Raw genomic sequence first — 25,296 nt, 5'->3', positions numbered from 1 at the left:
ATCATTTCAGAGGTGTTTTTTTTTTTTTTCCAAAATGGGTTACCATTTTCCGCAATTCTTGTCCACCTGAAAAAGACTACCAGGCATATTCTTTATCCCATGGAGGTCAGGTGAATTTGGAATAAACCTGCTTTTCTGGGCCTTACATTAATGCATAGTACTTAAGAAATGAACTCATCCAAACTCTCTTTTTGCAGTTTCTTAGTGGTGCTAAAGATTCTTCTGAATATCTTTGGTCTCTTCCTTCCTTTTTATTATATTGTGACTTCTCAATAGAGTAGCCAAGACAAAGAGAAGTGGTAACTTGTTATGAAGTAGGAATGTAGAGGGATGGAATCAAAAAGCTTTGACGTGAACTTTGCTCCAGCTACTCTTGCCAGCCGAGGATTTTATGTGGTACACCACAGCCTCTGTGAAGGCACACAATGTACTCTCGGAAGCAGTTCAACCTAGAAGTTGGGCAATGTTAACATGTTTATAATATCTAAAACCGGGTGGGAATGCCTTTTGACTTTTGAATACTGCATGCACCTTTTAAAAAATGTATGATGTTCTGAAATTGAGGTATACTTAAAATTAAGTAAAAGGAACTGTGCAGAGAGTCTGATGAGATGCGCAAATAAAAGTGAAGAAAGGGTGAGATGTGGTCGTGGCGTAGCTCCCACTGTGTTACTTTAGTAACTGTGCTCTCCCTTCCTCCACAGTGCTCCTCAACCATGCTTGTGTCCTCTGAGAGTTCTTAGAAGTGAGATGCTCTCCTCTTAATACCCTTGGTGATAACAACATGAATAGAAATATACAAAAACATGATCCTCTTTCTATAGGAAAAATCTGTTCCTTCGTAGTTGAGAAAATACTTTCAGGCATAATTCTAAGAATCTATAATAAACATAAAAACCACATGCACTTTCAGTTAATGCACATGAAAGCCAATTTTTTTTTTAAATTACAGTAACCACATTTTTTGATATTAAGTATGTTTTACATTGATTCAATATGTTGTTCTATTTCACCATCTTTGTACTTACCACAGCTGGCTGGAGTCCCACTCTGCAGCGAAATAGGATATGCAATCTGCTTGGGATTGGTACAGAAACTGTGTGCAGACATCTGCCCAGCCATCATTAACTCTCTTAGGAAAGGAAGCTACTTTCAGCATGGGTGTTTTGTGCTTGACACTAGGAGTATTCCTGTTTATTCACCCATTTATGATTTTAAGTATCTGACTGCAAGTAGCAGGAAACATGTGAATAAAACTGTGTGCCACTAGGGGATTCTTAGCCTGTTTCTGGTTACTTTTAATGCTTCTGAGAAAATTTCTAACTTGCAAGTTTCCCCCCAAATGGTTATGTCCTATAAGTTCTGCAGTTTCATCCCCTTTCAAAGCAGTAGAGAACTGTTTCCAGTGACACTTTTCGGAAACAACTGGTGAAAGATATTAAGCGTGTTGCAGCTTCTTACTACACCTATGTGTAAAGCTGTAGATTCTTCTGAAGAATCAGATGGAAGAAGGTTTGTGAGGAGGCGTGTGGCAGAGCACTGACTTGAGTTGGCTCTCTTGTCTGGAGTCAAGTCTGCAGCAGAATCTAGGTAGTTTTATTCTTGTCTGCGCTGTGGTATTTTTTCCTCTGCTCTCATGGTGAGAACTCTCCAGTGGTTTCAACTATTACACATACATGCATGATTGTCCATTTTCATAAATGTAGTCAGATGAGAGACCCATTTTAAGAAGGTTAAGCGGTTTGCAATTCTGCAGCTGGCAGTTACCATCATTCAACTAGAACTTACAGTCATAAATGCCATAACTTGCAGCTCTGAATGCTCCTATTCTGTTTCAATGCCAAGTGAAACAGATTAGGGAATCTCAAGTTGGTTTAATCTAATCTTTTTAATCTTTCTGTGGGTTATATTTATCTTCTTATCCACTGGTGTGGACTAGTAGTTGCATTCATGCAGTCAGAGTGAGAATCTCAGCAAAGGGACAGTGTCTTGTCAAACAGCTTTTGGCTAAGCTACAATTGAGATTTTCTTTCTACTGTTTCCTTTTCTTTTTCCTTTACAACCCTCGGTAATCTCACTGGCCTTCTGAGTTCCCAAATCTGCAACCACATCCTTGCAGGAAGGATAAGAATTTCTACATCTTGGTCTGCATCAACATCAGCATTTTAGAGCTGATCAAGAATGTACTTTTGCAGGGAATCTCCTTACTGCAGTTGGATACAAGACCCAGATTCTCTTAGGATAAGACTAAAGTGCTAATTCCTTCCATGGGACCAGGTTAGACCTGAACTGAAATACCAGCTCCTGAACTTGGCACAGCAGGGTGTTAGAAACACCTGATTCACTTAATAAACCCACTGTCATCATTTTGCACAGCTTGCTACTGCAGACATCCTGCAATAGGACAATTATACAGTTTTATCTCCAACCAAATTCTGATTCTATTTGGGTCTTTTTTAGTAACTCCAGTGGAATGGGATCAGCAAGTATTACCAAGGCTGTGCCCAAACTCCATTTGACAGTTACAGGATGTTTCCTACAACCACTGGGAATGACCTTTTCCTATTAAATGCAAGACAACTTCCTAGCATTGACATTTTTGCAATACCTTTATGAAATAGAAAGGCTGGAAAAACTGGTGTTAGTTAAAGGATGCATTAGCATGTGTGACATAACTCTAGGGATACAATCCTACCTCTGGTTATTTCTAGTAAGACAGATAAGTATTTTGCAAATATATGTAAAATAAAACATATATCATTTAATTGTGTTCAGAATTCTCTGAACTGAATTGAAGTTGTACTTTCATATAAAGGAATATGGAGAGTATTTTAACAGCTTTGGCAAGTTATCTTTTCTTTGTTTATAACCCTTAAATGTGTACATCTGTATTATGTCTTAATATTATATTTATTTACTGCAGGGTGTTGGGAAAAACAAGGTTGTTGACAGATTCCTTCACCTTCTAAACAGGCCCAGAGAGTATTTACAACTGCATAGGTAAGAATGTGTTAGATTTTCATCCTTTATGTTTTCAGTCTAATTTCTCATGTTTTAAAACTCGTGTTTCTGAAGTTTAATGTATTCTTACTGCTTGAACAAAGACCGTATTATGGCAAGTGGCACACAGACCACAGGAATTTGTCTGGCAGAGGCAATAAGCTGACAGGTTGAGGAGGGGGTGGGTACAAGAATATAATGCAGTCGCATTGTTTAATATAAGACGAAGTAGAAGTCAGAGAATACTGATGTTAACTTGGTTCAAGACGTTAGTAATATGTTTTACTGTCATTTCTGGAGGAATTTCCCTAAGCATGAGGTACTGTGTGAGGGAAAAATTCAAAGGTGCTTCTTTGAATATATCACTCATCAGACAAAAAAATTTACATAATAAAGGCTTTTTAGCTTTTTTTCCTTTGGCACTTGTGCTAAATGCATGTATTTCTTTCTCACCCATAAACATTTGGATTAGAAAATTACATTACAAGCTATAAAATGGACTTCAAGACAATAAACCAATTGAAAACAATTCAAAAGATGAAATAATAGCAAATTATCTACCTGCTTTTTATGACATGAACTTGAAACCAATAAATTGAAATAAAGACTAAATATGTCTAGAAGACTCATTTTTGATTGAACTGCATCCTATTTCAGCTTCATTCTTAGTCCTTACCTCTCTGTCTTCAACTTCCTAGCTTCATCACTCTGTCTCCTTTCATTATCACTGTTTTTTAAATAGTGCTAATAAAAACATTGATCTTTGGTATTCTGCCTTTTAACAACACAGTCTCTGTAACACTTTCTCACTTTCTCACCCATTTGTCTTCAAATGTCTTATACTTGTATTCCTGATACTTGAATAGCTCTATCTCACTATTTTTCTACTGCTGTTTTCCTTTATGCTACCTCTTCTAGACTTCGTCACTTCTCTCTAAAATACTGCTTTTGTGACCTCCTACTTTTAGTTTTGTGTTAACTTTCCTGCTGTCTTCTCTGCTTGGAGCAGAGCACTCCTTACAGATAAAATACACTGACATTTTTGCAAATCACAATTATTTCACAAAGTACTACAGTATTTCCATCTTTCTGTGTGTTCTCCAGTGAGATGTGATCAAGCAGAACAGTGCTTTAATATGAATTCAGATAGCTCAGGAGAACATTGTATAAGCACAGTGTTTGGGGTGATGATGGGGCTGTAGAATGTATTAGTTTCAGCATGCTAGTTGATGCATCACTAGGAAAAAAAATGTGCTTTTATTGTCTTGTCAATGCAACCTTCTATAGTTTCTGTAAAACACTGTTCATGATTGCAGGGTTTTAAAGATATATTGAAGTAGAAAATAAAGCAGAAAATGATGAGCAGTCCTACAAAAATAATTTGTGAATATGGAAACATGAGAAATCTATTTCCTGGGTAGCATTTTGAAATTCTTTGTGAAGAACTCAGTCTATATAATACTTTGCTTGACTTTACAGGGCTTTTAAATAAGGATTACAATATTGTTAGTGCAGACTTCTGGATTGCAAAACAAAATAAGAGCAAGTTTACAAAAAAACCCCAAACAGTTCACTAGTAAGCTGTTGCATACTTTGTGGGGAAAAATTTAGTCAGTAGCTTATGGCATAGAAGTATTTTATTAGAAAATATGCTGGAATGTGCACTTCATCTTTCATAACCCTATGTGTTTCTGCAGATTTCCTAGCTACTACCTTTAAGCATGCCAAGGAAAGTATTTCTAAACATAATACTTTCAATGGTGTTCATATACCTGAATTACAGATACTAAGAAATAGAACATTCCAAGAATGCATTGTAGTTGATTACCTTGTAAGGGAAAAGGATAATTTTAATGCTTTCTTCATGAAAAATGTGGAGGTGATTCCCTGTAAGATGAAGGTGGACTTTCTCTACCCTTTCAGAAATATGTCTGGCAGATGGCACTGCATTAGTCCTTGAATTTTGGTTTACAGACTCTAGTTCCACTTCAACTAGTCTCTCTGGAAATGAATGTGCACTTGTCAGCTGCATATTCTGAGACTCTGAGTTTCAAAGAGGTGGTGAATCTATCAGAAAATGGCTGACATCATGAGTTCCCGAATTTGTCCATATCGACTGTCACTTCATACAGTTAACTCTAGAATGAGTAATAGGCACATATGTAGGGTAATGCCAATATGGAATGGGTTTTCCAACTGAATAATGTCTGCTGTGGAGAAGAGATATATCCCTAGCTATAAATATTCTTATTGGTGGGTATAATGAAGATGTAGCCAGAGAAGAAACTACGACAGTGGAAAGAGAGAAGAGTTTTAAAATTAATATACTAAAGATCTTTAATAAAATGTAGTGTTATGTAATAAATAAAAGTAGCAAATAAATAACAGACAAAAATAATTAGACTGAATTTGAGAAGTATTCTGATCTGTGAATCTAATCACCATTTTCTGAAACATGTTTCTTTAAATGCTATTTAAATGCCAGAATCATGAGGATATTCCACATTTACTTTTAATAGCTTGTGAGTAAGAGGGAAATACACTGTCGTGTAGTATAATACAGTTTGTTATGCAATGTAATTGTCTTTTATAGAAGAATACTTCACCTCTTTTGACTAAAAACAGGGATATAGGAGAACTAAAAATGCTATTAAAACTGTTTTGGTTTTAGTTGTTGATTGTTTGGTTATGGTGGGGTTTTTTGTTGGTTTGAGGGGTTTTTTTCTGTCTTGATGAAACAGTGTAAGGAGTTCTTCTGATCTAACTCTACATATGTTCAATGACATTCAAGGAGGTAGTGTTTGCCTTACGCAATGAGCTATTACCAGGAGTAATTTTAAAATCTCACATTTTATATCATACTTCAAGATGATGAGAGGAGATAAAAAACAGAAGAAATAGTGTGTTTTTCCTTAAACTTCCTTTCTGACATCTGTATTTACTTGCAGTGCAACTGATTCACATGGAAGAGTCAGCCTGACCTTAAGGTTTCAATTGCTTATGGAGGTTATGAATCCTTTCCCTTAACCTTTTTTACAGCACCTCATTGAGAAATTTAATTTTCTTGAAATTTTTAAGTCTTAGAAATCATTTTGGTACCATAAAACAGAAAATTTTAATGAAAGGAAGCTGTGATTAGATTCAATAATGACAGAAATTAAGAAAAATGTTTGCTTAAAAATTAGTCAAAAAATTGGCTGCTTCCTCTTGAACACTTTCTAATATTAGGAACTGATCAGGAGTTGACCAGCTCTCTCGTCACATTAATTGTGGAGTTAGAGAACTCTTTCTGGAAAAGGTAATAGGTGTAGGCTCAGCACAGCCTCTCTGTAGGACTGCACTTACGAAGCGTTTTACTGCTCTTCTGTGTTAAGGAAGAACTTTCATCTGCTAGGATTCCCCTGTCACTCCTTTCCTACAAGAGTAAATTTCAGCAGAGAAATCTTAAATTTTGTTTACCCTCCTGGGATGGTTGTCTCCATTTTGTCCACCCAGGACGCTGTCTACATCTAACAGAATAAACAACAGCTTTACCTTGTCTAATATTAAAATTCAGGGGTTTACTGCTTCCACCTTGAGCATGCATTCCTACTAGAATGCATGCTACTAGAAAGGTGAAAACGTACGAGACTTGTGCAGTCACAAACCAATGAGAGGTATTTACAGAAATTCAGCATGTACTGGTTTTACAGCCAGTAACTAAGAAACTGGCTGTGAGAAACTTTGGTGTTCTCCATGTACATGTAACACAGGGTCAAATGTTGTTGTGGCGGTCAAGAAAAACACAGAAACAGTCTTCTTCCAAAAAGAATAGCACAGGATAGGATAGATTTTTATTGCAACAGATCTCCAACATTTTTACTCCCCAGTGTAACGTACATGTTGCATTATAATTGGTGTTTCTTCATAAACATACATCCCGATTGGCTGCCCTATAGCAAGCTCGTGATGATTCAGCATTTGCAGACTCACAGTGACTTGCTCTTGCAGGCTCATGATGACCCTGCAGAAAGTTCAGGATATCCGCTCTTACAGCTTTCTCTTCCTTCTGACAGACCTGCTGTCAACCCCGACAGTCAAGTATTTGTGTTGCTCCTAAATTAGTGAACTCTGGAAAGCCTCATCATTTTATGAACCTTTCTGTTACTACTTTTGCTGTCTCTCACGTGAATCCCGCTGAAAGAATTTGCTAGTGGTTCTACACAAAAATCTAAAGTTAAATTTGGTATTTCATTGAAACAGGAAAAAGATTTTAATGAAAACTGAAAAATACTGTGGAGAACACATAGTGTCAACTCAAGACCTGTGAAAGCTGCCACCTCTCTGTTCTGCTGGGGTTGTATTTGTTGTAAGTCACATAGCCAAAAAGAGCAAGATGCCTCTGTAATGGTCATCTGCCATCATGAGTTGTGTTCCTAATTGCTCTGATAGCAAACAAAAACCTCTCTGTCTTGATAGTCCCTTTACAAAAAATTAGTTGCAGAAGGAATATCTGTGTTCCAAGCAACATATTTGCTAGATTTGGGAAGGCACAATGTTATTTTTTCCTTGTCAATGCCTTTTCTTTAAAGTTTGGTATACATTACACTCCTTGATTTTTTTGAGATATGCAAAAGCTATCTGGACACAGTCCTGAGCACCTTGCCTCTAGGTGGCCCTGCTTTAGCAGGGGGCTTGAACTAGATGACATCCAGAGATGCCTTCCAAACTCAGCCACTCTGATTCTGTGATATAGCAACAATTTCTGCAAGGTAGCAGCTGGATGACCCTAGCTAGCTCTAGGGTTAAGAAGTTAAAACGAGTTTATCTTATCTTCATAAAATACATAATCCAGCAGTGGTTGTTCCATGTAGGGAGTCCATTTGCACTGTCCTTAGCTGATACTCAAATGTGTCAATATGGAACAGTAGTTAAAGTTGAGGGAATTAAGAAACAACTTCAAGCTCACCATCATTTTCAGAATAATAAAAAGTTTTTGTAATGAGATTGTTTGATAGCTTCTAGATAATTTATTTATTTTTATGAAAATGAGTACAAATATTGAGTGGTTATTAAGCAGAAGTTTCTCAGATATATTTTCTCGCTTCATGCATTGTCAGTCACAGAAGAGCTGTAGGAAATGCAAAATTTGGAGCCCACCATCTCCTCTGCAGACGGTTCATCACAGGCATTCCTGTACACGACTGAAAATGTCCAGGAATGAAAAGTATCAATCCTTTTCCGTTGCAATGGGAACTTCATTACTCTTAGCTAGTGAGAGAACTGATCCCTCCTCTGAGCTACTACAGATGTGGCCACTGAAGTCATGAGAAGTAAAACTAGTCAACTTCAACTCTAATGTTTTCAGTATGTAGATCTGCATAACAACATTGCCGTGGCTTACAGAAATAGAAGCTTTTGATGAGTAGACTGCAGTGTAATCTACATCAATAATTTATTGATGCCTTATGAATGGATTTTCTGCTGCTCAGAGCCTCAGTGAATCTGCAGAAGACATGAATTGATTAGTTCTGTTCCAGTGTTCTCTTTCTGTATATCAAGAAAATAATCTTTTATGAAATTAGTTTATCATCAAAAAAGATAATATGAATAGTCATAAAGTCATATGACAAAAAGAGGGAATGTTTTTTAATGTATGAGAGTTGTTCTCTGTAAGGTCAAAAAAGTTAAAACTGCTTATAAATATGATTTGATGCCTCTTCATGAAAATAGAGAATGTAGGAAGTTTTCTTCTTTAGCTTTTAAATGTAACAGGTTTTGCCCCTAAATTAGCCATGTTAAGTCTTAGTTCATGTGATATCTTTTCTTACGAGTTGAAATAACTTGTTTTTCACTTTTCTAGGCAGTGACATATATGCCAAAGCAATTTGGCTTTCTTGTAAATTTGATGTTTCTCACTGTCAATGGAATAATAACTGCTATAGAAATTCTATTTTTTATCTTACAATCTTACTGTTATTTTAGAAGACATTACACTACCTTCTGTTGTGTGTCCTAATATTACATTTTCTTTCAAAGAATTTGCCTGTGATATGGCATCTTCTTGTTAGTTACTATGTTTATTCTAGTGACTGATGCCAGGTTCATTTTAAAAATTACATTTTGTGTTGTGCCTTTTCTGGTTCCCTAATAAGTTACAGTAATCTGATGATCTTTTTTTCAAAAAATTACCTGAGTTTGCATATGTTATCCTTTTCAAAATAAACATAATTTTGCTGTGATCTTTAACAATCAAATTAATATGAGGTTTGGGGTAAGAAAATGAGCTTATGGTGTCCCTACAAGCAATACTTACTACAAACTGTCCATTAATCTTTAAATCTTAATTTTCTTTCCCTCTTTTTTAGCACACATAATCACTATAAAATCTAATTACATGTTTCTCCTATGGAGATAATTTAAAACTACCCTTTCAGCTTTATTGACTTCAGATTTTTTAAATTCTAATTTTAAAAGTTGTTTCAGAAAAAATAGCTTCCTTTGTCCAAAACATTGATGAATACTAGAATTATAGTGCACCTATTCTCAGAATTGCATTTGATTATCTTCTCTTGAAAGAATGTAGGACCATATTAAGCAATTTAAATGCTGATCTAGCTCAGCAGGTCTGTTTTTAAAAATGAACGACACAGAAAAGCTATGTCTGTAGTGGACTTTTTAAGGTAGTGCTCTATAGCTGCACTAGTTTATTTGAGGAATCCATTGAACACAGCAAAGTTGTGTGTGTATGTGTTCTTGTTTGTTGGCAGCCACAAAACAAAAGGCTAGGTAATTTTACCTCATGTTTTTGAGTCATGAATGTCTAGAATATTTTCTTTTAATGTTGTACCTTGTAGTGTGTATTTTATTCTTATGTAGCTCAGATTTGGAAATAAATAATAAGATGACAGTTTTATTATGAAGATTTATGTTGTCAATACACTGAGTGTATTGACTAGCATATAATAGGTGTCTGTGGTTTTTCACTCTTGTTTTCCCCCCCCCTTTCTTAAACACATTTTCAGTCAATACAGAGTTGCAATACAAAGCTTCCTAGATTTCATGCCAGTTAATGGTCTCTGTTTCCGGTGTTAGTTTTTCATAAACTGGCTGACTAGCTCTGCTATTGTCAGATTTCAGGTGTTAGAGACCTAATTCATTTGTCTTTTTGTAGGCATTGAATTCAACTTCAATATCCTGATGCATGGTTGTTATGGAGAAATAGCTCAGGCTAGAAGACCCTGTTGTTTCATTTTCCTCTAAAGCCTAAGTAACAGTTTCTCACTGTTTACTCAATGGAACTTATTCTTACACACTATAAGGGGAACTGTAGGGGGTGTCATGTTTCTTCATTTATGGATTTTACAACAAGGATGAGTGAATTTCTTATGTTATTGTAATAAATTAAGTGAAAATGTTGCATCTTGTTTGGACAGATGGACCAAGTATCAGTAATTGTGTAACTTTAGATTTAAGCATATAACATGAATTAAACATATAATTCCCTTTGATCTTTCTTCTGCCACCTGCAGTCATGCTGATTAATGAGTACCTTTATACTCCAAATAATTTCTTGAATTTTAAACAAACATATGTCCTGCTGAGAAGCTATAACAGCCTAGCAGGAAAAAAAGGTGGATTTAATTATCAGTGCATACAGATAAGTCAAAAAGGCTTTATAGTGTCGTTTTTAACAGAGAAATGAGATAGAAATCAGACATTTCAGAACTTCATAAACACAGCAGTCCGATCATGCAAAAAATGCAATGGCTGTATGGTAGGTTGGCTAAAGAAATTAATTTGTACATGTCAGAATCAGGCAGACTGATTCTTTGTGTTAAGATTGCCTACTCTTCATCAGGATAATCCACAAGTGGATTAGCTAACCAATTAACAGCTTCAAATGGCCCTTGACCTAATTATTTTTCAAATACTCTTTAAAATTAGGTCACAGCAGATGGGTATATTCATGTCTGAGTGACATGTAATTGAGAGAGATATATCTATGTGCATTTTTAAATAATAATATGTACGTATTTAGATAACAGATACCACACAGAAATGAAGAACAACAATTATTAGAGTATATATTCTGCATCTCTGATTTTTCCTTTCTGCTCCCAGAAAGTTTTATTTGGCAAATAAAGGCCAAAACCTGAGTTTGGTTTATGTAAGCTTGTTACTATCAGCACTAACCCATAAAACACAAGGTTGCCTTCCACAGATAATCTCTTACCCTTTCAGCCTCAACATGAGTAGATACAGAAACCACGACTGTATTGTTCAGCACTTGTCAAGATGGATTAATTCCAGTGAATGTGGGTGTTTGTGATGTTAGCTGACACTGTGTCCTGTATTTGGGCATAAGTCTTCCTGGGGACTCAAATCTTAAATTAAAGCATTGGAATACCTTTTTTTGAAGTTGGGTAATAAGTCTCTGAGGTTGATGGAAATTTCTCCTGCCATATCTCATGGTTCTTCCCCAGAAAGAAGGCATTGATCTCAAAGAAACAATAGCTGTCACAGTAGTATGTTCGAGTAAGTTTACAGAACTCAGAAAAAGCTAGGGTAACTAATGCAGCAGTAGCAAAAAAAAAATAAAAAATACAGTGATGTGAGCAAATAAACAAAAAAACATGAAAAGAATTCTCAGAAGTCCTCGTACAAATGGTACTGTCAGAGGAGTTGCTACTAAATGTTTTAGTAGTAAACATTTTTTTTTGTGGTGGTGGTGGTTTTTTTTTTTTTGTTTTTTACTGGAGTGAGGATGGCTTCCTTGGTAAAAGTACGTTCTTAGGAAAGGCATTAGTGAGCGTTTCGTATTTTTCTTTTACAATCATGTAAAGACAAAATCAGTTCAGTCAAGTAAGATGACAGTATATGAGACAGCTTTTCTTGATTGCTTCTATATTCCTACAGTCTTACTTCTTTGTGTCAGAACTATTTTCATCAAGGGTGCTAACTGTGATGAAATTAGGAGGTTTAGATATTCATGTCTTTGTTAGAGCCTAGTTAATATTAAGGTGTTAATATTATTAAGAGAACATGAATTACAGCTTTTAGTTCCTTTCCTGTGAGAATTTTGAGTGCCAGACATATTTTACATTTAAGAAACTCTGCGTGTTGCGTTGTTCAAAAATATTTCAGATTTAGCATATTTTTATTTTTCTATATTTCAGTGTCTTTACATAATTTGATACGAAGTGGAAATTTAAGAAAAAAAAACAAACTAAAGAGACAAATTATTTTTAGCCATTCTTTACTGTGTTTGGGTTATGTTAGGTTTCTGAAGAACTGAAATTAATGATACCTAATTGTACAGCTTATGATTCTGAAAGGACAGTAACATTAATCTGTAATAACCCTGGCAAAATCATTCTTATATACATTTCTGAATGTGATAGCCTAAGCAAGTGGAGGAGTTTTGCATTTGCTTGAGTCATCAAGACAAAGGAATTAATATTTGGCTTTATATTTAACTTCTATAATACATTACAAATCCCCTGAAATATTTCCTTAAAATATTATAGCTGAATATCAACAAAATAGAAAACAGATAAAATGATAAAAAAATTTAGGAGCTAGATTTAAGATGTCAACTTTTATTTCATTTTGATACTTTCTGTATTTTTTTCTGATTTACACTACTTTTATAATAGCACTTAAACTCTTGAAGTGTTTATTTTCTGCAAAGATATGGTCAATTCTGTCTTCTCTGAAGAATGAGATCATCTGGGGGATTTGTGTGGGCTGCTGGTCGTACTAAGTAAAAATTAGTGTTCCATATCAGGGGGTTGTAAGAAATCTCTGCAGAACCAGTGGATTAACTAGCTTACCAAAAGTAAAATAAGCTGGTTTGTGTTACAGTAAAATACCATTTAACATTTTTGTATTTTCTTGCGTCATCACCTGTGACCATCCATACCACCACTAGAGATCTTAATTTCCTGATGTGTTCTATTCACTTTACCTTTTTTCATGCATTGGCTCTTAAGTACAAATTTATGATCTCCAAAGCATCCTGTAATGCTTCATCTTCTTTTACATTATTCTTGGCCTATGCTTTCCTCAGATCCTCCATTTTCTCACCTTTCTATTACTTTAAAGAGATCACAGTTCAGGTTTGACAAAACCTTCCCCTTTTTACCTTGTATTAATTCCACATTTTTTCCATTGCTTATTAGTAACCTATGACTGTGGCTTCATATACTCAAGAGTTTGGTTTACACATTTTAAAATTCTTCTGCATCTTCAACTGTATAGGCTTGAACCAGAAATGTTAACTGATAGTGGAGGTAGGCTGATGCATATAGTCTGAGAATTTAGTCCATAAATAATGTGTGTTCAATAAAGAAAAATCATCGGTTTGTTGGTTTTTTTTGGATGCACTATTGATTTCTTTGCCTAGCACAGAAATTGGTTAGACTAGCAGGATGACAATAGAAGCTTTATTTTTGTGTCCATAATAGAATTTCTAAGATAATAGATTTATACTACTGCTGATTTTAGTGGTTAAAAAAATTATATGTTGCAAGTGAATAAGATATTAATATAACTATTTAGGGCAGTGTTGCTGCTTGTGACAGGCTGCATTTGACAGGGTTAAATGAAGTGAAGGTGGTTCCAGCTTTGTAACCTTTCACCTCCTGGATTAAAGTTCAGATGAAGTAGCTAAACATTAAAAATCTCTCTTCCTGCCCTCTGCTTTATTCCTGTGCATGGAAACTCTGGAATAAATCAATCATGGGTTTAAAGCTAAACAAGAAATTATTAGTTATTAGGGACAGAAATCCTGCTGACAGCAGTTTCAAATAAAGGAAGTGTGCAAGTTATTCTGTCAGTTTAAAACTGTAGTTGGAAGCTGGCCACTTAATAGTGTGCTGCAAACAGTACTGTGTTTGATTTCCTGTACCCAAGAAGCTTATCAGAATATTGTTAGTTTTTTACGAGGTGTTACAAAATTAAAGATAGAACTAAGGTGGATATTTAGAAGAGTGAGTCAGCTAGGCTTAAGCAAACAGTTTTGTTATACAGCATGGCTGTGAGAAGTAAAAGATTTTTGTTGCATCAAATCTCACATACAATGCAAAGGTTACTAAGCTTACCTACAGACCAGTATGTGGATCTCAAGCTGTGTTAAGTGAGACTCTCCTGATGGGTTTTGTCATGTGATCAGCCCATCATCCTGTTGACACAGACTAAGCCAAATTTTGAAACACAGGAGGAAAGGGTTGGCATAGCCTACTTGCCCTAAGACTAAATTGCATATCCTCTTGCCTGTGAAACCATGGGAGTCATGGGGACCTTCTGTCATGACCCACTTCTGGATTATTCTCTAGGTCATTTGGTCCCTCTGAACCCTGAAGTAAATGGGGTTGGTTATACAGATCTCGACAAAGGTTTTGGCAAGTATTTTGTCTAATAAGTAGGGGCTTTCCCTTGGTTATGGACATAATTTATATAGGTGAATCCAGTGTGGTGATGTCTGTTGCTTGACCTTTCTGAGTTGGAACTGTTTTCTATTTATCTGTACATTCAGTGGTGGTTGGAATAGATGAAAATAGTGAAGATTAAGAATATTATCGTTACAGATTTTAATTAGCACTGTTTGAAGGTAAAAATAATGTGAGCAAATCAAACACAAAATGTCAGAAATGCTGTGTTATTAAAGTCTCTGTCCCATCTCAGAGCTTATGCTGTGCATGATATAAAATATAGGAAGCCAGTATGGCTTAGATAGAACTAAAAATTGATTTTTAGAATTCCATGTGAGTGTGTTTAGTTTTGTTGTTTTGTTTTGGGGGGAATTTTTTGGGTTATGGTTGTGGTGGTGGTTGTTGTTTGTAGGGGGTTTTTTGTTTGGTTGTGTTGGATTTGGGGGGGGCTTGTGTCTTTTGATCGTTGGGTTGGGTTGGGTTGGTTTTGGTTTGGTTGAATTTGGGTTTTTTGGGGTTTTGGGAGTGTTTTTTTCCTTGATATGTTATGTGGAGAAGAGCAGCTAAAACAGTAATGATTCGTGTTTGGTTCTTCTAGGGAGAATCACCTGTTTGTCACGTACATGACAATTTCAGCATACTTAACCAGAAATAGTAACATCAATAATGTGCCTACATACAAAAATACTTATTCACTTCTCAGTGGTTTTGTTTTGAGGGTTTATGAGAAAGGAGAACTACCATGAAAGTCCTGGCAGAGACAGGGATACTTGCATTTGACCACCAAGCTGGCACACCAGTGTTCCCAGTTATTCAAGAATTCTGAAAAAAGAGATATTTTTTCCTCTTAGAGAGTACTCAGTTTTTCATTTACTCATTTTGCATTTTATTGTAACTAAAATTCTTGTGTATTTTTAATTAATACTGTCTGGTTTTCCACATTTCAGGGATACCACTGTACAAAGCCTTACCCTACAACCTTCTGTTAAAGATGGTCTTATTGTATATGAAGATTCACCACTGGTCAGTAGTAACATTTGGATTTTATATTTAGAAATGCTTTTCATTTGAAATTTAAAATATTCATGATTTGATTTTTCATGGCATATTGAGTGAGCATGGTAGCAAACTTTGCATTAACTTCTACTTTAAACATATTTGCCCCGCTTGCTATGCCTAATGTGCTTGGGAAATCCCCCACACAAAATGAGTATGTAAAATAATTTAGTATTAACCTGACACATTCTAACTGATAGAGTGGTATTTTCCTCCTGTTTCATAGCACCTCACACCTACATGCTGAGTTGGGCTCCAAACAGCTGTTGCAGCCATTCTTTAGTTCATTCAGCTACATGTTGACAATCTAGATGCAAGCTGGCTTTGCACTTCCCTGTCAGCACTCCATTCTCAGTCAGGCTTCTCACATCCCTCCCTAGCACAGCCCTTTCTATCCCTATCCAGAAGAACCAGGAACACCCACCTTTCTTGTCCCATCTGCCTCCTCTTCCCTCTATTACAATTTGGTCATAGCTTATCCCTGTTCTGAGTCACTTTCTTGTCTCAGTGTCACTGCAACATCACTGCTGCTGATTGAGAAATCAGTAATGCAGCTACTTGCAGGTGTTTGGGGGAGGTTGTGATGTTATGATTCTTTTCTCTTCTAGGTAAAAGCAGTGAAGTTTGGACATATTTTGGTGATCGATGAGGCAGACAAAGCACCAACAAATGTTACCTGTATCTTAAAAACTTTAGTAGAAAGTGGGGAAATGGTTTTGTCAGATGGAAGGCGCATTGTTGCCAGTAAGTAGAGAGAAAATGTTTTGATCATTGTCGATAGAATGCAATGTGTTGCTGGTTTTCAGCAATTGCACTGCTAAGTAGAGACCCAAAACAATCCAAATGGATACATTACTTGATGCTAAAAGGTTAACAATGAAAGAATTTACAGTCATTTTCTTTACTACTTTTGGAATAGCCACAAAGTTTTCTTAAATTAGCATTCTTGTGAATTTTGCTGAAAAATAAAATAAAATAAAAAAACACCAACAAAAAACCCAAACCCCAACAAAATGTAATTTGACCTCTCTGCTTCTCATTCACCATAAGAAATAAAGATCTAGTTGACAAGATTATGATCTTGGTTATGCCTATCTAGACAGTTGGAGTATCAGATCTAGAATGAAGATATGGATATACCTAAGGTTGAATTATTAAGGGTTAATCTAGTCAAATATTGCAAATGCTTACATTATTTAAATATACTCTGCAGGATGAAAGTATTTTGTAACTTGATGGAATTTAATTCATGTGAATTGCAGGAACTAAATATTTTTCATTATTTTCCAAAGAAAGACCATGTTTGAAATGCCCTCTTGATGTTACTACACACTGTACTTTATGTAATGAGTTTCATTTTAACAACATTGGGAATAATGTTTGAGTGTGGCAATCATTCAGCACACATGGCACACCTGAGTTTTGCTTGTCATCATAAACTGTAGGTGGGCTTTTTTTAAAATGTCTTGCTAATCAGTCCCAATTATTACTGTAGTTTTTTAGAGGTAGTTAAAGGATTCCCAAACACAGTGTGCCACTGGAAACATGCTGTAAGGGAACAATGGAGTCAGTCTGAGTAATTTTGAAGAACCGGGGTCTTCACATGTGTTAAATCACGTATCTCTGGGTTCTCACAGATTTTTGTAGTAACCAGGAGGCATTTCAGTCCTGTCTTCCCAGATCAGATAATGTCAGACTTATATAAAAACACATTTTATTCACCACTGGCTTCACCATTTCAGTGAAATTAGATATAAAGAGGACAGGTAGTCACCACCCCAAGAACAGTGGATGCATTTTTATGTTTTTTGAATTAAACACTTTGGTTAAATTTTCATGTAACAAAGTACGAAACCTTAAAATGAAACCTAGAAAACTTATAGTTGAATGGCAAAAAAAAAAGGCTATTGAGCCTTTTTTTTGTAACTGTTCTTCTAGTTCTGAGAAGAACAGAATTAGATTAGAAGATTTTTTCTTCTGATTCTAAGAATTCTTCTTCTAATCTAATTATGTTCGCTCATTCAGGATTGCAAAGCTTAAATATGCAATTAATACGTTTTATTTCTTTTCCAGATCATGCTCATGTAGAGAGGAGAGAAAATGTAATAGTTATTCATCCTGATTTTAGAATGATAGTTCTGGCAAATAGGCCTGGATTTCCTTTCTTGGGTAATGACTTTTTCGGCACATTAGGTAAGTGATTCACATTAAATTATGATCTTTAATAGAATTGTTTAATAGAATAAGTGTATTAATTAGATTTCACGAGGAGAAGGGGTTCTTATGCATATTGATACTTTGTTTCACATAAGGCACTCATAAGGTACTCAAGGTGAGATTCAGCTTGAAGACTTATCATGTAAATCTACATGTGTTAATAAAAGGGCCCAAACTTGCCCTGAAGTGAATATGTGGTCATCTCTGTTAAAACTACTTTGTTTTTTGGGATCTGAACGAAGATTGCAGATAGACAAGGTTATGGGAAATCTTTGTTAATGAGTGTATATAGTATACAAATATAGCAAAAAAATGAGCTGTAAGCATCCCTCTCAACTGTTCACCATTTTTTTTTTACATTGCATAAGGGCAAGGGATGAAGCACCATTGGCCTGTATAGTCCAGTGTTACTCTAAGTGGGGGAGCCCCCTGGTAGTCTAGTGGTTAGGATGCGGCGCTCTCACTGCCATGGCCCGGGTTCGATTCCCAGTCGGGGGACTTCCCTGGGCAGATGGAGCTCGTCAGCCCTGTAAGGCCATCCATCTAAGAGAAGGTCACTCTAAACAAACCTACGTCCTGAGGACCTCACTGCCACTGTCCAAGCTCGCTCGGCCCCGGCAGATGAACCTTAGGATTAAAGGGTGGGCTCAGTTCAGCACACACTGTGTCTCACCTAAAAAATCCACTGCGCAGGCTCGAAGGGTAATGACCTTTCCCAAATCTTCGTTCGCGAAGACTGGCCAAGATGAGACTCTAAGTGGGCCTCTGGCAACGTTTTGGCAGTGTTACGTGACAGCTATGAACACCCCTCCAGATTCCACTGATTGTATTATCTGTGTTACTTTGGCCGTTTATGTGCAGGCACCCTAATTTGTGGGGTTTTTCTGGTTAACTTTGGCCATAGTGCTTATTCTGCAGGAAATTAAAACATATTCAAAAAAGCAAGTACAAACTTAAAAAAAGCAAGTGCAAACTAAATTCCATGTTAAATAGTAGTTCTTTGTTTTTCAGGTGTGGTTCCCACTGAATGGAGATTCCATGTCTGAAACTCATTGGCTCTGAATTTCAACCAGCTATCTTGCCCCAATATGATTTAGTGTAGCATATTTCTTTTTCGTGACCTAATTTCCTTCCTTACATGGACCCTTTAAACAAAACAGATCATGCTAATGTTACTGCTTTTGAACTGCATGGCAGGGACTTGGTTAAGATTTTGGAATTCTTCACTGATTTTGTTTTTCAAGCTTAGGGTCTCTAATGCTTTTAATCCAAGTCCTTTTTCAGCAAGATCTGATCTTATTTCTGCAAAGTTTTGTATGACTGTTAAAAGGCTCTCTAAGAATAAACTCAATTTTATAGATTATATGTTTGGGATCAACATAATGCAAATATATGGAAAGAATATTTTGCCAAATGTCTTACTATACTTCAAGACAGGCAGGGAGAAGGGAGAAATCCAGTGTTTCCTCTAGACTTCTTAACTGGGTTTGCATTAGGGCCTTCCTGCATTTCAAGATTTCCCTGCATCCTATGGTGTTTTGAAAGGGTTTGCAAATTGGTCCCATTCAACAAGTTATGTTTTCTTTAAAACGTTTTTCTTTTTTTCTGAATTCATTTGGCTTGTGTTTCTTCTTGAAGTTAATTTCTCCCTCATGATTGGCTTCATTGAAATGACAGGAGAGATCTTCTTGTTTCCAGAAACCTCAATGTTCTTCACATTTTTCAGAGTAGTTTTTGCCTTGTTTAGTTTTAAAAAGCTAGTGCTCAGCATTCTTTTGAGTCATTGCTTTTTCATTAAAGCTGCAATATTAAACTTAAAGGTGCTGTTATGATGCTATCTCTTTATAGATTACTTAACTTTGTGCTTTTTTTCTTTTTAGGGGACATTTTTAGTTGCCATGCTGTTGATAATCCCAAACCACAGTCTGAAATGGCTATGCTAAGACAATATGGTCCTGATGTTCCAGAGCCAATTCTTCAGAAACTGGTAGCTGCTTTTGGAGAGCTCAGGAGCTTAGCTGACCAAGGCATTATTAACTATCCCTATTCAACTAGAGAAGTTGTGAATATTGTAAAACATTTACAGGTACAGTACATCAGATTTAATTGAAAAACTGAGTTCATCACTGTTAATTTTTTAATTCTTGAAGGTTTTAGAAAAAGATGCCATTATTGTTCATGCATTTTTATTTAATTCTTATGAGAAGCTTTACATTTTGAAGGAGCCATCCTATTTAGATGTTCAGATAGTCTGAGGGTAAGGATCACAAATATATATGGGCAGATTTTTTTTCTGCATGTTTATTTATAGATATTAAAAAAAACCCACAAGAGTCTGCTTTTCTACTGTGTGAGAAAATATCACATTCATACTGTGAATACAGTGTGCCATGTTCATACTGGCCCTCACTATAAAATTCCATATTTAACATACAATACTTCAGGGACAGTGCAACTGTTCACTTTATGCTGCTACAAAATTTGTAGGTTTAATTCTTTCCTGTGAAAAAACAAGTTCCTGCTGCATAACAGTAGTACATCACTGGTGGACTCTTTCTAAAGAAAATATTAGATGGATAACAGCTTAACAAGGAGGTACATAGGATCCACAATTACTTCCTACACACATTTAACTGTAAAATCATGATTTTAGAGATGATTTGTTTTTTTAAGTGTTAAAGTCTGACTTTATAAATTGAAAGATGTTTTTTACCTGAAGTATTTGAAATATAAAGTGTCTTAATGCTCTTTGAAATGGCAGTGCTTTTTTTTTGTTCTGTTTATAATCATGAAGTTGGTAATTTGATAATTTATAGACTGTTTCTTGAATTATTGAATCCGAGATTTTTAAAAAAATAGTGAAAATTAATGTCATTAATACAATTAGAATACAATTTCTCACAAATTTTGACCTACTGTTCCTATGTTTAACACTGTATAGTATAGCAGAGTTGCATGGTAGTTTTGGGTTTGTGCTCATGAACTTATTCACAAACATTCTTTTATATACACAGACATTTAGATCCTGCATGTTAGATTTAATACTTATAAAAATCTTCAGTTCATCTAGATTTCTGGGGAGTATAGATTTTTGTGCTCTGTGGTCTCTAAAGTGCAAGAAGGTCTCGAGACAAAATTGGTGCTACTATGATATCAATAATATAAAGAAAAAATAATGCTTTATAACTTTGTACTAAGGATTAACAAGATTCAGACCTAAAAGCTAAGGAATCTATCTAAATAAACACATCAGCAAAGTAGTCTGTTGGGATCCATTACCAGCTGATAGACATTTGTTTACCAAGCTGATAGAACATGTACATGCAGATCTCTAAACACAGTGTTACATTTAAAATGACCATGGAAAAATTACAGACTTGAGTAACAGTTGCTGTGCTGCTGAAAAGCTGATGTTTTTAGGATTTTTTTAAATGAACTTCTTCCTGTCTTCATACCCTTTTTCTGTTCCTACCTTTCTTCCTAGCTTCTTTCCTTCATCATCTGTCTCCAAGTAATCTGAAGTTGTACTGTCTTCTGTTACTAACTGGTGCAGAAACACAGGACTTAATTCTTATGAGTGTGAATGGCATCTAATTGAAGATTGAAGGAGCTGCATTGCTAATTGTCTTAAGGGCATTTAACTCTCTGCTTCTGCCTCCTTCACTTAATCAGTTAACATCACATCAAGCTGGGCACTGGGCTCAGATCAGCAGGGAAGTTTCCCATCTGCTAATCTTTCACCTCTTTCAAAGTGAAAATATCCAAATAAATCTCCAACATGCAGCTTTGATTTCTTCTGTAACATTTGTTTTCAAGATCCCAGTCTCTTTGAAGGGATGCAACATTTTGTTTACTGTAACTTGTTTTTCAATCTGAATAAATAAAAAGACTGGGAGGAGCCAAATGTAAACAATGAATATAAGCATAATGGTTATTCCAAAGTAAGAAACTTTTAGGTCTTCAGGTAGAGAAGAAAGAGGAAGGAGGGAAATGAGTCAATAAAATTGCTGGTCCTTAGGAAGGAAGGAGGGAAGTTAGTCATGTTATTAAACAATTTCCCTTACAGCAGTTCCACAGCCCCGTTTTCTTTGTACTATTGTGTTGATTTCTTTCACATAATTTTGGAATTTTTTGCTTCTGTAAAAAAACGTTGAATGTTGTGGAGAAAAAAATTGCTTTTGATTACTGCTACCTTAGAGCATATCTGAGCATTGGGACTAGTCAGTTAAAAGTATTTTGATTATTATGCTATCAGCATATTATTAAGCTAATCTCTGCACTCTGATTAATTGTGGTCCTCAGCATATAGGATTGATTCTAGAGTGCAATTACAAGATTATCTTCCCATAAAGATTAGCAAGTACGGAACATGTGGTAATTTACTTGGAGCTAGACACTGTGTTCAGAGCTAGGTTGCCTCTATATTAACTTTTCTTAGGTTTTTTGGCGAAGGTCAAGACACCAAACTATTTTGAAGACATGAAACTGCAGGAATAGGGAAAATTGTCTGATGTAGGTACTTAACTTGGTTGCTGCAACTTTTTCTCCCCACATACTATATAGGGAGTTTGGGTCTTGAAGCTCTAGATGGCAGGTGACCTGAATATAACCTTTTTGTCTTGTTTGCCTCCAGTTTTCAGACTGTGTCAAATGTCAAAAGTGCTTATATTAATAGTGGCTTATGGGCAAGCTAAGAAGCTCTGCTCTTGCTCTGCTGGATTACCATATGCTGCCTGTACTACCAGCGTGGGTGCTATGACTGCTTCTCTGCAATCTAATATGCTATTTTTCATGAGGCCTTGGCAGATGTTAATCAGGAAACCCACATTAACCCAGATAAAACGGCAATAGCTTTTTTATTAACTGTTTTTTAGTTTGGGAAAGCTGAGACTTTTCTGATAGGCCTTCTTTCTTATTTGTATCTGAGATTGTTTTCTAATAGTAAGCACTAGTATAACAGTTTTCAAGCAGTAAATGTCTAAGAAACCTCCTGGACCTGAAGTCTACTAATCATCAGGCTTTTAGGCCTGTTCAGTAAGCTTTTGTGGTAAAATAGGACTTTTTTTTATGTTAAGCCTAATCTCAAAAGAAAACTAGGTTTATCAAATCACAGATTGTATTCATTTCTCACCTTGCTACCAAACGCATCAGTAATAACTTTTTACCCTTTTGGCCAACCACAGTGAATCTCAGTTACCAGTTTTCAAAGATAATTAGGTTTCTGCTGATTTAATCAAAAACAGTGGCTATGTGACAGAGGGACAAGTTGAAATTAGTGTCTCTGTGAGTGGAAAGGCAGGGGGAGAATCCAGCTCCTTGCTTGTCAGTAGATGATGCCCACTAAAGACATGAGCACTGATTAACCATTACTATGCCTGTGGCTCAGAAGAGCCATACACATGATACTTCTGCCCTGCTGACAGGACAACTGAGGAGGCACAGAGAGAGCTGGCAACATTCAGTGAAAGGGCATCAGGGCTGCAGGAGGAAACCAAGAACACAGAGGAATGAGCAGGTAGGGAGAGACCTATTATAATGTGCAGGGTGGACCTTTGAGGTGGTGCTGGCCAGATGGAAAATATGCAGGCATCTGAAGGCACTGGAATATGTAGGGAAGTGAGTGATAGTGAGAACACAAGGTGGAAGTCTAAAACAAAAAAATCTGAACTCATTGCAGACTCAATACCAGATTTACTTATGACTTTGTTTTCAGGGCAATGAGTATACCATATTTTAATTAAGATTCTCTATCTCTACTAAAAAACTACTATTTTGCTCGTAGACTTTAAGCAGACTATAGCAATACATCTACTCATGGAATGTTAGATCCATAAAAACATGGATTTTTTTACCAAGCCAAATTCTGTATCAAATAAAGCAAAAAAATATATAGATAAAAATATAAAATTGTTAAAAGCAAAACCTATGTTACTTACTATTTTAAGGAATAGCTGAGAATCTAAGCTGTGAAAATACTCTGAGGTGCAAACAGAGGTGTAAGGGGAAGAATCAATGAATGAGAACCAGACAGGCTGATGAGAGATCAATATTTTCTCTAGTAATCTCATTCTAAAAATCAATACAAACCAAATGATTTTTTTTATTTTTGTTCAGCTCAAACCTCAAACATTCAATCTCTTTTGCTTCTTTTATCTTTTTCTTTTTTTTTCCCTTTAAGTAAACGCTCATTTCCTTTCTTCAGTAAGCAATTTTCCAGGCAGTTATTAAAAAGTGATTGGATTTGTTCTGATTAAAATGAGAGATTTGTGATTTTTTTTTTTTTAGTAACTGAAGTAGAGGACTTTTTGACAAGTAGCTTGTGTTCGAAACAGGTTTTATTGGCAGCAGTGATCAGTTGTACCTCAGGAAATTTTTCATGGTGTCCAAGAGGTATGGAACTATTGAGGCAATTCATTGCAGAGAAGGCTATCGATGTCAGAATTATGCAATGATTCAGCAAACCATGGAAATACTTGGAGACTTCTAGTGAAAACCAGATATTATTTGAAGCACTTGACCAAGGTTTCTGCAGTATCTAGTGCAGGACAGGTGAAAGAGCAGATCATGAGTGGATAAGATAGCTTGGTGCCAGTTTGTTGGTCGTGCTTTGCAGTGAGAAGGGGATAACAGAGAAAACGCAGTATTCATCATATACCTAAGGAAAGAATCTAGAATCATAGAATCAACTGGGTTGGAAAAGACCTCCGAGATCATCAAGTCCAACCCTTGACCCAACACAGCCGTGGTTACTAGACCATGGCACTAAGTGCCACATCCAGTCTCATCTTAAAAACCTCCAGGGACGGAGAATCCACCATCTCCCTGAGCAGCCCATTCCAATGTCCGCTTACTCTCTCTGTAAAGAATTTCTTCCTAATATCCAACCTAAACCTCCCCTGGCAGAACTTAAGACCATGCCCTCTTATCCTACTGCTGGTTGCCATGGAGAAGAGACTGATGCCCCCTGGCTACAACCTCCTTTCAGGTAGTTGTAGAGAGCAATGAGACCTCCCCTGAGCCTCCTCTTCTCCAGGCTAAACAGCCCCACCTCCCTCAGCCTCTCCTCACAGGACTTGTGCTTGAGAGTTTGATTATATGGAGTATGCACAATTGTGTTTTTCTCTTCTTATTAAAAAGAAGCCACACTTGAAAACAGACTGAAATAAAGTCCTGCATATGGAGTACTAAGTAGCTTTACACGTTTATGAACCTTACCATCATGTACCTTTTTATAAGTTGGTGGGCTTTTCTTTTTCAGTATGTTTGACTCCAAGGTGCAATTTTCATTATTAGTACTTTGGCTACTAAACATTGTCACAAACTTAAGTTAGAATAGCAGTTGGGAGAAATTTTGGTTTTAGTACCTGTTTAATTCAGTATGGAATGGACATTGTAACAAGGATAGCATAGGCTGTAGGACAACTTATTATCCCACAATAACTTGTATTTCGCTAGACTGTAATAATGCAGAATCTCTAAAAGGTTCCTCATGGATAGGTTTAAAAAGCAGGACATAGTTTAGCATACTTTTATACCAACACTAGTACTAAAATATTCTATGCCATGTATACCACAGATTAAAAAAGGTTTGTACAAGCCTATTTTAGCA

General features: G+C 36.0%; 1 protein-coding gene across 1 annotated transcript in view; it reads left to right on the top strand.

Moving 5' to 3' along the window:
- Positions 1-25,296, top strand: part of VWA8 (von Willebrand factor A domain containing 8) — a 179,792-nt gene that overhangs the window by 83,017 nt on the left and 71,479 nt on the right. Inside the window, exons 21-25 of the mRNA XM_018071170.2 lie at positions 2,924-3,000; positions 15,362-15,437; positions 16,079-16,214; positions 17,544-17,663; positions 19,568-19,773. Coding sequence (XP_017926659.1) covers positions 2,924-3,000; positions 15,362-15,437; positions 16,079-16,214; positions 17,544-17,663; positions 19,568-19,773 — 615 coding nt within the window. The remainder of the gene's footprint in view (positions 1-2,923; positions 3,001-15,361; positions 15,438-16,078; positions 16,215-17,543; positions 17,664-19,567; positions 19,774-25,296) is intronic.

The sequence above is a fragment of the Manacus vitellinus genome, unplaced genomic scaffold, assembly GCF_001715985.3.
Source record: "Manacus vitellinus isolate BGI_N305 unplaced genomic scaffold, ASM171598v3 scaffold_2_pilon, whole genome shotgun sequence".
Classification (NCBI taxonomy): domain Eukaryota; kingdom Metazoa; phylum Chordata; class Aves; order Passeriformes; family Pipridae; genus Manacus; species Manacus vitellinus.
The sequence above is the reverse complement of the archived record's forward strand: the minus strand, read 5'-3'. Positions and strand labels throughout refer to the sequence as shown.